Here is a 13421-nt window from a genome sequence, read left to right as displayed (position 1 = left end):
GCAGACACGGTAAGCTATCATTTAGCAATATTGAGGGACCAATCTCAATATTGCGGGGGTTCCCAACACTAGCAAGTGCAAGCCAACATCATGAGTTTCTCATCACCGTGTCAAGTCTGCTTGACAAATGGCAATGTAGGATTTCCTTCCTTAGTGCCCTTCCGGTCTAAGTGCACATGTGATGACCAGTTTCTCAACTAGCTTAGGCGGAAACTAATAACGGGCCCAGCAATATCGACCTCCTGCCATCGTGGCAGTAAGGTAAAAGTGTCCGTAAGGACTAGCCGACAGGTAACTTTCGATACCTAAAGTCACATTCGCGACAACAAGTTAGTTTAGCTTTCGTTGGAGAATAAGAGAATTTTCTAGATGGATAGAGAGATTTTGGAGTTTTAGTGGCTAGATTCATGTTTGGGGGATCTCTAGCACTAATAAAAGCTCCCCTTACACGAATTTAAAACACAGACTCATAGATCTAGAGTTCTTGGTGTTGTTTTTCCACTTCACTTTATTTCACTCGATTTTGAAGAGATTTCTAATGATAGAAGCATTCACTTTGGTTGTGCCTTATTTGAGTCAAAGAAACTTCTCCTCCTCTTTCTAGAGAGTTAAAGAACACTTGATTTGGTGGAGAATTAAATTGCATGCAAGCATTTTTCTTTCACAATTTACCCTTGTCTTCACAGTTTAGTTTTAGAGGTTTAAACTTGAAATTTTAGCATGGATTTGGAGAATTGCATGAGTGGGCATTTAGATCTGGTCATGAGGATTCCAAAAAGTGCTTTCTTGATGAGTGGAGTTTAAAAAGTGGGGAGATTTTTCATTTTCTCTTGCTCCTTTTTTTCTTCTCTTTTTACAGTTGAGTTCTAAAACTCTAACAATAAGATTTCCTGAGTGTTTTGTGAAATTTCTTTCTTGAGTTTTTCCCTTTGCTTTTTAGCTTTCATTAAAGTCCTTTCTTGCAAGGGAATTTGCAAAGAATCATGAGTTTTGGTGCTATTTTTATTACATATTACACAGTTGTGATTTTAAAGGGATTATTCTTTCTAGTTTCAACATCACTTTCATCTTTCTTGAGTGTTTTGGATAAATCCTCACCAGATCTTTTTATTGTGTACTTGCATAAAACATTTAATGGCAATATAAAAAGTTTGAAACAATTTCCCACTTGTTCATTTATTTTGAGTACAAGGGGTGGTTTCAGTTGTTTTCGCTCAATTTTGGGCAATTTTGGCCAATTTTTCTTTTTATGGCTATGTAGATGGCATCAAGGGTTTTCTGATGCACTATTGCTCATGCTTTTTGGCACTCTAGAGATTGAGATATTCACAGTTTTTGTCTTTGCAAACTTCTGAATGTTGGTGAGTGCTAATTTTTAGGGTTCTCCTTAAATTCTCTAGCCATTTTTTTTTTGCTATGAGATCTTTGCATTAGATTTAGAGCATTCCAAAAGCCAAGAAGTTTTCACTCTTTAGGAGCATTTGTTACATGTAGTGACTGCATTATTTTATGCCCGTTTATAGTAGATCCATACATATTTGATGCTTGCATATTATTAGCAATATTCCTTAGGTTTAACAATCATTATTCACATATCTATTATGAGCTATATTATCAAATGGCTCTCTCAACTGAGGAGGATTCAGAGTCTTTGGCAAATAGCAAGTTTGAGCATCCATTATTATAGTAGTTCCTCCTGTAATTCATATTGTGCAACATGGGATGGACTTGCCTTACTTATTAGGCAATGGGGACATCTTGGCCAAGATACACATTCTTCAGTTTGAGCAATATTATGCATCAAATGACATTGGTGATGATGATCATAAGCTTCGAGACCTCTCTCAATCGCTTACTAACTGAGCAACAGCATGGGCAGAGACTCTTTTTGGAGGCAGATATGGTGGACTACACCACATTCAAGACCTTATTCAAATCACATTTTGATTAGCAGTGGCCGGCAAATTGTTTATTTATGGACTTGTTTGCCTTTCAACAAAGAGCTAGTGAGTCAGTGCTAAAGTATATGATGCATTTTAGTGCCTATAGAAAGAGTGTGTGGAGCAGCAGGTGATCACCAATGAGCCTCATAGTATCACGGCATTCATCTCTAGACTCAAGAGGAATTTCTAACACAAGATGCTCAAGAGGTAATTTTGGATATGTCATGAGACTTTTGCAACTGCTGAGACTTTAGAGTGTGATCTTCTCTAGGAGCTTAGTATCTCCAAGGTTGAGGGAGCTTCATATGCAGCTATCTCTCATATAACTACTGCTCCTGCTCTTGCTGATGACAAATTTCCTACAGTGATTAAGAAGGCTTTGATAGAGCTTGTAGGGTACAAGGAGATCATCTAATAACAATAGCAAATGCAAGAGAAAATCCTTCAAGAGCTCCATACTTACCACTTACAGTAGGCTGAGAAGCCACAATGTGCTCCACACTCTTGGTATTTGTGAGACACGAAATCCATAGGCCCCAAAGTGGAGCCGAAAGGGTGCCACGTGGTAGTGGCCAAAGTGAAAGCCAAACGATCGTAACACATTTAGACTAAAAGCTTCGACTTGAAAAGGTCAAGAGTGGGAGTGGAATTCCCAACGAAGTGCTCGAGGAACAAGCACGAGGCGAGCCATGAGTGAGTCTCTAGAAAAGAAGACACAAGAGGACCAAAACATGACACGTGGAAGAGTCCGAGATGGACCCGAGATGGGATCTGAGATGGACCCGAGATGGAGTCTGAGATGGACCCGAGATAGAGTCCGAGATGGAGTCCGAGATGGAGTCCAAGATGGACCCGAGATGGAGTTCGAGATGGAGTCTGAGACCAGGACCGAGACTGGGACCGAGACCGAGACCGAGATCGGGACCAAGACCGAGACCGAGGCCGAGACTGAGGCCGAGATCGAGCCCAAGCCCGAGTCCGAGTCTGAGTCCGAGTCTGAGTCTGAGTCTGAGTCCGAGTCTGAGTCCGAGTCTGAGTCCGAGTCCGAGTCCGAGTTCGAGTCTAAGAGGGTGAAAGCCCAAAGTGTTTGTCTCCCAGACCCTAGGGGGTTTGGTGAGCTCCAAAAGTATAGTAAGGGGGAGGACTGCAGTGGAGCCAGTTGGGCCAGGAAAGGCCAATTTGGCCCAGGAAGGCTATACCCAGTGTTGGGTGATGAGCTGCCCACTGGGAAGTCCAAGACTAAAGTGAACACAGACCGACAAGTGGGTAACTTGGTGAAGTGTTCAAGAGCCAGCTCTAGTTCCCCCGGGAGATCGACTGGCCAATGCTCCCAGTCCAAGTGTGGGTGGCACTACCTACTTGGATACCTGGCGTGGCTCAACGGAACCTAACTCTAAGCCCATGGCTAGAGCACTTAAAGGCGAAAGGCAGGGAGAGTACCCATGAGGCTTGCATAAGGCCACGGTGTTCTGGAATGTTGTCACAAAGTCCCAAACGGTGAAAGGGAAGAGGAGCAGTCCTCTAGTGCAGTGACCAAGGATATGGTCACATGATGAAGAAGTCCCAAAGGATAGTGGGACTTAGAGGTCGAGCCTGTGAGCCTTGATCTAGTGGCAGTGTTAGCGAACACGGCCATGGACAGAAAGGGACTTGGTGGGGACTGGAAAAGAGTTGTCGGGGAAGGCTATTCCCCATGTCTACGGGCATCCTAAGGATGTTAAGGAGTAGATCTGGGATGATCACTCACAGACGGATGGCCCAGTCTTTGAGAGATAGGACTATGATGTAAGTGGCGTTAGACCACCAGTGTGACCAAGGTGAATGGGCATGGCCTTAGCGTAACGGGCCGATATGTCAGTGGTGCTTTGGGGTGTCAGTCATGGGATCAGACACGTGGAGCACTTGGACCAAGTGCAAAGGTTGAGTGGCATGGATGCCATTCTCGGAGCTAGCAAGCCCCAAGTCCTAACTGGGACTTATGGAAGTTGTGAATGAGACTCCTCCAAGTGGTCGGAGATGCGGTTAAATGACTAAAGTAAAATGGAAAACTTAGTCACTTATAGTATTGCTCCCATTGCAACATCACAACTCACAGCATAGAGAGGTGTTGGAAGCTTTATCTAGAGCTGTGACCACCATGTTTTCAATGTCTCCAAGAGCAACCATTCACTGATAATAGCACTATAACACAAGCAAAGGATTGCTACTAACAACAGCTTGAGCAGCATGCAATCGAGGATGTACCTTCGTCATCTTCCAACAAAGGAAAATCTCTAATGGGACAAGTCAATGCAATCAAGATCCCAAGGAAGAGTTTGCAAAGACAATAGCCACATGAGCACAAAAGAAGAAAACAACTGATCAAGAGAAAATTGATGGCGATCCAGCTCCTTCAGCAATCACTAATCCAACACTAAAGGTGGCATGCAAACTCCCATTCACGCCTCTCCTTCCCAGATATCTTGCACCTTCCTTTGGTAGGGACTTGGAGTGTGCACTTCAACAATTGATGGAAACATTTGTCACCTTTTTGTGGTGTGAGCTTTTATGTATGATTCCTAGCTTTAGATAGCATCTAAAGGACTTTACAAGGTCTACTAAAGCCATAGCCTCTTTCCTATTGGATGTGCACATCATTGACACAGCCTCCTCTTCTAATCTAGATGCAATTTTTGCACCTATAGGCTTTGGCGATAGTTCTCCCATCATCAATGCTTTTGTCAATTTTGGATTTGGGAGAAATGTGATCTCTTCAGCCACAAGAGCAGGTTTTCGAGTCTCTAGAAGCACAACTCTGATCCTAAAGATGTTTGCAAACTACATTGTTATCCCCACGGGCATTTGATGTAGTGTTCGAGTTTACATTAATGGGGTGGAATCTTTTTTGAACTTTGTGGTGGTAAACTACCAAAAGTTCAGCTCCACACCTTTGAAGGACTCCCTCATCATTGGACAAGTTTGGCATGATTAGGTTTGAGGCATTACAAATTGGTCACTCGGCATAATAGAGATTAGCGACAATCACTGAACTTCTTGTTTCTATAATGCTTGTGGACACTCTTTGTTGGGAAAGCTTCAAGAATAGCCTCTAGGACTATCTCAAAGCCAATCAATATCCTTCAAGCCAATATTATCTTCCTCGACACCCTTTCCCCACTCGCTGATTGTTATCTTTCTTGAGTTGATCGAAGATCCATGACAGCCTGAGTTCAACATGTTCCAGTGCAATACTATTTACACAGGCTTTCCCACTTATCATAGCAAACACTTAGTTTGATCAGAGTGATGGCCAACTTCAAGAGTTGCCAATCTTCCTAGTGGAGGCTCTTCTGATGACATCATTTCTTTTCAAGTGTGGACCTTATGTGGAGGATCTCCTCTCAATTGCAGCTTAATCTTAGAGCCTTCATCATGGTACTCCAATAAAGCACGTGCATTCTATGGTGTCCGTGACCTTTGAAGTGGGAACAATGATTATGAGTGAGAGTAGCCTAGCCTCTTTATTTGATTAGACTACTTGTACTTTCATAGATTTCCAAGTATTATTGCTTGCGCTATCTTTGCGCCATACTACAAACTTCCAACTTTCCAACATGGACAAGCTTCATGCTCGTGACATGAAGATCCTTGCCCTTGATGAGCAATGTAGGGCTTCAATTGAGCAAACCAAGGCAGACATTGACTCCAAAGTTCCTAGTTTAATCATCTTTTCTCCTGAACAACTTGTTCTTCTCAAAAAGTTCACTTCATCCTCCAAATTTTCTTCACAGTGGCTTAGCCTCTACTTCATCTAGTGCTAAGTGGAGGGTGGTTCATATGTGCTCGCCAATAAAATTGGCCATGAGCTTCCACATGCTCACAATCATTGCCACCTCAAAGCATTAATGTAATGACTTCTTTTTTCTTTTTTTTTTTTCTCCATTTTCTTTCACCTCTTCTCTTTTGTCTTCAGGTTTTACTACCTTGGTGCATGGGTTCCAGCTTGGATTTCAGCCACAAGGTTGCATCAACTTTTTTCATATATGAGCTTTTACGATTTCTTGGTGAGTTCTCAATTGTTTTCTGGATCTATCACTTTCACTTTATCCCATCATTCATCACATTTTTTTTATCTCAAGCCTTCCTAGTGCATTTTGCTCTATCACAAATGTATATTGCAACTTTCCATGCCAACTATATGTGCTAAATGACAATTGTCCAAGGCTCAAAACTCCACTAAAAGATACTTGAACTTCAAGACTATTGCACTCAATATACATGCTAATAAGAACAACCTGGGTAGAGACAAAATTGCTACCTGGCAAAACATCAACCCATTTTGTCCCTTCTAGACATAAGTATGCATAGAGGTGGATTGCTTGCTTACCACACTCATGCAACACGTACACACTGATCATCGTGTTTCATCCTGCTCAATCAAATGCATCTCAATGAGCCCACACTTTCCATACATATAAACTCAACTACTAGAAAGAATTCAAGCACAGATTTACTTGCCCTTGGAGAGAATCTCCCAGCACAGTGCAAACACCCATGGCCTTCAGAAGAGTGATCTCATTGCCCTTCATGCCTCCAAGGGTGCGAACTCTTACTCCAAGTACGTTTCTCAGTGGTCGAGGCTTTTGAGAGGTAAAATCGAACCCTATCCTCCTTTTGCCCTTTCTTTTGTCGATCTTCCAGCTCGTAAGTCCTCAAATCCCGAAACGATGATGAAAGAATCGCTTGGAACAGGTCCGGAAGTTTCGAATCAAAGAAATGGCAAGGGCGATGGAACAACGAGCGCTGGGGCGTGGGCGATCCGATCGCGCAGCCCACGTCGTTGGCTGGACGTCGACGTCCACCTCTGGAAATGCCGTGAGCTCCACTCCCACTGGCTTGGCGGCGAGCTGCTCTCTCGGGCCTCTTTTGCGCATCGATCAACTTCCTCGAATTGCCAACTACGTTCTTGGGGCCGTGGTTCTCGTCGAGGCCCGAGGCAAACCGGACAGGAGGAGGAGGAGCTTTCGACGCTCCTGGCATGAAGAGGGTGGTGAAAGGAAAGAAATGGAGCAAGAGCGAGCACTCCCGAGAGAAGCACTCTGTAGAACGCCACGGCTCACGCCATGGCTCACGCTTCTCCCATGTAGAGACAAGGCTGGGCTCACGACGCTCCTGGACAGGCAGACGATTTACAGTGGTATGTACCATTCCCAGAGGCTGCTTATCACTTCCGGTGACTTCGATCGGGACGAAGAAGGCATGACATTGGAGCAGGTTGTTTTCCGAAAGCTGCAAGACTGGACACTCTCCAGCATGTTTGGCTCAAAGCTGGTAGGCAAGTGCCCGCTTGCAACTACAAGTAGTGTCTATCTGGAGCTGGAGGAGAGCTTGGCGAAGCACTTGGCTGGAGATCTCAGCGAAGAAACAGGCATCAACTTCATGGACAGTCGTGTTTTCAGTCTCAGCCCTGCTCCAAGTCGGGTGCTCGCGTCCTCCTCAGGCTCTCTTTTGCTGGCACACACAGCGAGCTTGATCTCGGCATCACTTGGACAGCCCCGGTGGATTGGTCTCCGGCTCGGGCTCAGTTCTACACAAGCTGGTACTTGGCTGGCAGCGGGAATGCAAGGGGATCCATCGTGATTTCGTTTCGGGCAAATGATGGTTCTTCCCGGGACTGTTACTCTCCAGGCATCGAGGCAGCCGAGGATGATACCGAGGTATGTTCGTTTGAATGGCCACACGCTACAGGTTTCGTTGGATTGCCAAAACGTGGAGTTTTGGGACTGATGAGATTCACACCAGCAGAAGATCGCAAAGCTCCTGCGGCTGTGGAGATTTCTCAGCGAGTTTCTATTGCAACCCAGGCCATAACTCTTGACGATCTATTACCACGATGATCGATTCACAACCCAAGAGGGGGCTTTGCCAAGGACGAAACGCCGAGCAGCACGAATGCGGGGGATAATCTCGTCTGGTGGGCGATCTAACAAAAACGCCATGGATTTCGCAAAGACCCCTGTCATATGGTTCAAGTACATGGTATGATTTTTTTATTACGGGAACCCGGTTGCCGAGATGATGGCTATCAGGTAAGTGTAGAGGTAAACCGTTGTAGAAGACCCGGGTTCGATGCCGAAGGGTCCACTCAACAAGGACTTTTATGCAAAAATTTTGCTAAATAAGGAGCCATTATTCTGGTTCGCCGGCTCACAAAAACAGCTTAGACCAGTCATTTAGGACATCGGTCTCCCAAAACAAACGTTTCGGGTTCGATTCTCTTCCCGATATTTGTAAATACCAAATACTGAATCATCGTCGATCATCAATGCGGATGCTCTGGCATCGCGACGCTGGAGCACCTCAGCCTTGCGCAGATTGACGTGGGCAAGCTGGAGACTGCGGCGGCTGTGATAATCCATTTCCTGGCCTATCGGCGCAGCGGCGGCTCCAGCCCTGGCAGCTGATTCTCTTGTCTCGTCTGATTCCATTGACAAGACATGATCGATCGCAGGCGCTCCTCCTGTCGCTCCTCCTCCTCCTCGCAGTGTAGCTTTCTCGACGCTGACCTTGTGTTTGGCGCCCTGGCGGCGGGATACGTTTTCAGGGACCAAGGTTGAGAGGTATGAACTTCCAGAGAAGTAGACTTTGTAAGCTTTCGGTGTGATCTTTCCAGGTTCAGGGCTGTGCTTGGAGCATCGACGCCACACATTCACCATCCATTCCTGTCACGAACAGGCAATTCCATCCTCAGGCAGCTCAAGTGGACGAAGTTCTCCATGTGCCTGGTGGGTTTGGGGGAATCAAACAAGCCCGCTTTTTCTCGGAGAGACTGCCGTCCTGCCCGAGCTTGATACTCCTCCCGATTTTAGCACCCAAAAATCACCCCGATTCTTGAGACGCATCAAGGATATTTACTAGCCAGACTTCCATGGTGCATTGATCTGCCACAGGAGAACTAAATCTCTCGTACCTCTTGATTATTGCTAGTGAGAGCAGCAGGAGCTTGATGGTGCAGAACTACCACTTTCTGTTCTATCTGGAAGCGTCCCAGTTGTCACCGCACCAAATGCCACGAACTTTCAATTGTTATCTAGGGCATAAAATGAGTAACTATCACAAATATTCTTTTGCATGGCACCACTGGACTACTGATCTTTCATAACATTATTAAGAAAGGAAGGCTTTAATGTGAAAAAAGCCTGATCTTGTCCATAACCAATAAGAGGTGGGATAGAGGATCAGCAAGCAATCCCAAAGTGTATGCGACATTTCTACTTCCATATTTTTTATGCTAGAACCAGTGCCATCTTAGATTCTTTGACAAGGAGAGGCACTAAAATAGCATCAAACTTGTAAATAGGTACTGTGCATCACCTTGACCACATCAAAATAAAAAGTAATACTGTGTTGATCTCCAGAAATTGAAGAGTAGTATAAAAAAGGCTTTTCATAGATAACAAATTTTCTTGCATTTCTGGGACATGCGTATAGTGCCATTTGTTAAGCTCAATGAGAATAGAACCAACACCTTTAGCCTCATAGAATTTTGCATTGGTGACTCCACAATGGGTACTGGTGTAGGCAAGTCTACCAATTGAACAAAATTTACTCAATTTCTTGACATTCAAAATTATTGAATACATTGTCCTATTGAAGGGTGAGTCAATAAATATATACTTATAGATGGTGTACGTCTTAGTCAAGTATATGTTGTTAGTCCTAGTATTTGTGAATTTGAGATTTTATAGCTTAATTCAATTGTTGCTTTTTAGATCATTCCATTTAAGGAGGTTTATTTATCCTATGCAAAAATTTCTTCTATTTGGCAAGTAGTTTGACTTTGTTGCCTACAACAATGTTATTGCAATTATCTTCTAAGACAAATGACTTTGCTGTAGTTGTTAAACTAGAAACTCTATATATTTACTCATTTTTTATGTTAGATTACAATTAATTTAAAAAGTTAGAACAAGGATTAAATATTATATTCACTTCAAAAGAAACTTATATATCTTTTTAAAATTTTATAAATTATTTTTGCTTTAGAAAATTGTAAACATAACAATTATATCATAAATTTATTTGTTTTATATAATAAATTTAGAGTTTATAAATTTTATTTATGTGCTCTAATGAAGTTTCAATGGTGTGGCATTTAGAAAAAGCAGTAAAAATATCAATCTTTACTCTTTAGTGAAATTTCATAAAATTTTGTTTTGCAAAACACTGAAAACATATAATGTGTCATAACATTAGAAATATTGGTAATAACTTTTCATTCTACTGTTGAAAAACCACTCAAATATACTAACAATGTCATAAATGTTATCACAACAATACAAACATTTATTAATATGAGCATTCAAAATTAGTTTTTAATTTTTATATTATGCATATCTCCTATTAAGAAATAGTTTATTAAATTTTTTTTATATATACCTTAAATATTAGATATATAAATAGGATAAATAAACCTTTTGATGGTACAATGTAGAAATCAGCATCATAAAATTTCAAATTCACGAATACTAGAACTCAATATATATATATACTTAATTAGGAATTTGTAAGTATATATTTAATGGCTCACCATTCAATGTGACATAACAATTTAAGCACTAAGAAATTGAGTAAACTTAATTTAATTAGAGGAAGCACTTTCATTTAAATCAAGAAGTTGCATCTACTACTTGCCTAAATCAATACCTATTATGAATAAGGCATGTTTATTGTATATTTTTCAATTTAGAAATTTGGTAGTTAGTTTGATTTACTTGCTTGTAATGATGTTATTGCAATTGTCTTATACAAAAATGATATTGAGAAGGGTAGCTTAATTGACAAATGTCCTTTTTACAAAGAGATTAATGTTTTATATAAAAAATATAATTTTTATTTGTTAAACTAGAGTTTTTATATTTACTAAAACTTAAAATATTTTATTATAGATTATAATGAAATTAAAATTTTAGAACAAGGAGTAGCTACCATATTCACTTTAAAAGAGAAATTTATATATATTTTGAATTTCAAAAATTAAAAGTTAAAATATTTTTTTCTATTGTGTATACTATAGAATAAATAAAAGGTATAGTTTCTTTTTTCTTTAGATAATTGTAAGTATAATAATTATATCCTAAATTGATTAGTTTAATATATTGAATTCAAAGTTTATAAAAGTTTATTTTGGTGCTCCAATGATATTCCAATGGCATGACATTTGGAAAAAAAGTAGAAACATCAATATTAAAATGATGTTTGTACAATTTACTCTTTGGTGAAACTTTATGAATTTGTATTTCACTAAACTTTGGAAACTTATATTATGCTATACTATTATCAAGATTAATAGTAACTCTTCACTATGCTGTTGAAAAACCACCTAGACATGCTAAAAATATCATAAATGTTATCATGGGAAATACAAATGTTTCATAATATGGGTTATGATTTTTTTTATTTTTATGTTTTATGCATAACTCTAATTGAAAAAGAGTTTATTGAAGAAATGTATAGATAAACATTAGATACTGGACTTATACATGTCATCCTTGTATTATATTTTTTATCAAATTAAAATTAAATATAAAATATTATTTAGAAACTCTATTATTATTAAAATATTTAGGTTATTATTTTCCCACGAATTATGAGGTCTTTTTATACAATTTTGAGAAAATAATTAATAATTAGATAACAAATAAAAAGCTATCCCTTATCTTAATTCATACAAAAAATACAACATTTTTCTAACAAATAATAAAAACTGTATTTTAATACTTTAAAGTGGTATAGAGATGGAAGGAACTAAAACAACTAAAGTGAACTCTAATAAGTCTTTAAACACCAGCACTTGAACAACAGAAGCTACTAAGAATAAAACAATACTCACCTCTCAGCACTTGCAAGAGGCAAAAGAGCAACATAAGATTTTCATTAGCACCATGGTTGCCCCTACTACTGTGGAACAAAAGTTCTCCACTTATACTTCTTTTGCTTAAAGTTTCTCCTTATTGTTAGCTTTAGTATCAAACACAAGAAAGTGTAACATTAGCTTGCAATCCAGCAACTTTGCTGCTTCGTTTTCGCCAAGATGCATAAAAGATATAAAACCAGCCAAGCACAGATCCTTCAAAGGCAAGAACGGACACCTGATCCTAAACTCCTTAAGGAAAACCCCTATACAGATATAAGTATCCAACCCAAGAAAAGAGTTTTTAACTTGTACATCTTCCTCCATGGATCTAGCAAAGAGCAGTTTTTATCGCCCGGAAGCTACAAGAGAAGCTGTCCCAAAGCTCCTCGCTTTTCTCTTTCTGTCAGGTGTATGGAAAATGCAAGCGCCAGTTTTCACATTTTTTTGTTCTCTCGAAATACCTCCAGAGGAGTCTGGACAGAATGATTTCTCCGAGAGCCCAGAGTGCCATCATGACGAGCTCAAGTAGTGATTTACAGCCACACCAATTATCACCACCAGTATCACCTTGATCACTCTCATGTGCTTCTCGTTTCTCAGCCACTTGAGCTTTTGGCTCAGAAGCCCCGCCTTCTTCCCTTCTGCTTGTCAAGAACAAATGGCATAAGAACGAGAGCTTGGAATGGATGGGGAGATAACTCTAGGTACCTTTGCTTTCTCGTTCTTCCTCGCCTATCCTTCGCCTCAGAGCGTTTAACAGCGAGCCAAAGTACAGCGCAAGAACTGTGCACGTCAGGGTGATCACGTTGTACGGCATGCTGAAATCCGGTGTGGCCAGTTGCATCAATGAAACTTCGCTATATATTTGCATTGGACGCTGGCTCTGTAAGAGGAGAGCAAAGACAAAACTCGGACTTGGAAAAACAAAACAATCGACTACCTGAACAACAGCCAAAATGTGCGAGTGACCGACATCATCACTTTGGAATTGTTTGAACACACGGCACCTTGGGAAAGTGATAACTGCGGAAGGCAGATCAAATCCACGGTTTGCATCTGGAGGATGCTCGTCGATGTGAAGAAATCCCTGCATGAATGAAACAGCAAACATCAAGATCTCTTCCAAAACAACCAGCAATATCACAAACCTTGTCATATTGGATCGTCAGAGTTACGGCCTGGGTTGCAATAGAAACTCGCAGAGCAATCTCCACAGCAGCAGGAGCTTTGCGATCTTCTGCTGGTGTGAATCTCATCAGTCTAACCACGGACCAAAACTCCACGTTTCGGCCATCCAACGAAACCTGTAGCGTGTGGCCATACAAACGAACATACCACGGTATCATCTGGAGGATCATAATGTCGACGTACTCGACTGCCTCGATACCTGGAGAGTAACAGTCCCCAGAAGGACCATCATTTGCCCGAAAAGAAATGACGATGGATCCCCTTGCATTCCCGCTGCCAGCCAAGTACCGGCTTGTGTAGAACCGACCCCGAGCAGGAGACCAATCCACCGGGGCTCTCCAAGTGACTCCAAGATCAAGCTCGCTGTGCGTGCCAGCTTCATACTCGAGTAAAAG

The 13421-nt window shown here is 41.1% G+C and overlaps 2 protein-coding genes across 4 annotated transcripts in view; one reads left to right on the top strand and one right to left on the bottom strand.

Moving 5' to 3' along the window:
* The first annotated feature begins 6328 nt into the window (after window positions 1-6328).
* LOC9635494 lies at window positions 6329-8254 on the top strand. Of its 3 annotated transcripts, none has more exons than XM_024664990.1 (2): window positions 6329-6572; window positions 6675-8254. In XM_024664990.1, exon 2 carries the CDS (start codon window positions 6699-6701, stop codon window positions 7560-7562), a length of 864 nt encoding a protein of 287 aa, XP_024520758.1. In that variant the 5' UTR covers window positions 6329-6572; window positions 6675-6698; the 3' UTR covers window positions 7563-8254. The 3 variants fall into 3 exon arrangements, 2 of the variants coding, with proteins under 2 accessions (XP_024520758.1, XP_024520757.1); XR_002991066.1 differs by having other exon boundaries at window positions 6330-7639; window positions 7728-8254; XM_024664989.1 differs by having other exon boundaries at window positions 6330-6626.
* Window positions 8255-12112: 3858 nt separating this feature from the next.
* LOC9635819 (GPI transamidase component GPI16) overlaps window positions 12113-13421 on the bottom strand; it is a 1630-nt gene continuing 321 nt past the window's right edge. Inside the window, exons 2-5 of the mRNA XM_024665007.1 lie at window positions 12987-13420; window positions 12779-12925; window positions 12547-12721; window positions 12113-12479 (exon numbers count right to left, since the gene is read on the bottom strand). Coding sequence (XP_024520775.1) covers window positions 12349-12479; window positions 12547-12721; window positions 12779-12925; window positions 12987-13420 — 887 coding nt within the window. The 3' untranslated portion in view covers window positions 12113-12348. The remainder of the gene's footprint in view (window positions 12480-12546; window positions 12722-12778; window positions 12926-12986; window position 13421) is intronic.

The sequence above is a fragment of the Selaginella moellendorffii genome, unplaced genomic scaffold, assembly GCF_000143415.4.
Source record: "Selaginella moellendorffii unplaced genomic scaffold, v1.0 SELMOscaffold_117, whole genome shotgun sequence".
NCBI classification, from domain to species: Eukaryota; Viridiplantae; Streptophyta; class Lycopodiopsida; order Selaginellales; family Selaginellaceae; genus Selaginella; species Selaginella moellendorffii.
The sequence above is the reverse complement of the archived record's forward strand: the minus strand, read 5'-3'. Positions and strand labels throughout refer to the sequence as shown.

What these genes read in the sequence shown, in the direction of transcription:
- LOC9635494 (XM_024664990.1), top strand. Translation starts at nt 6,699, where the DNA reads ATGGCAAGGGCGATGGAACAACGAGCGCTGGGGCGTGGGCGATCCGAT.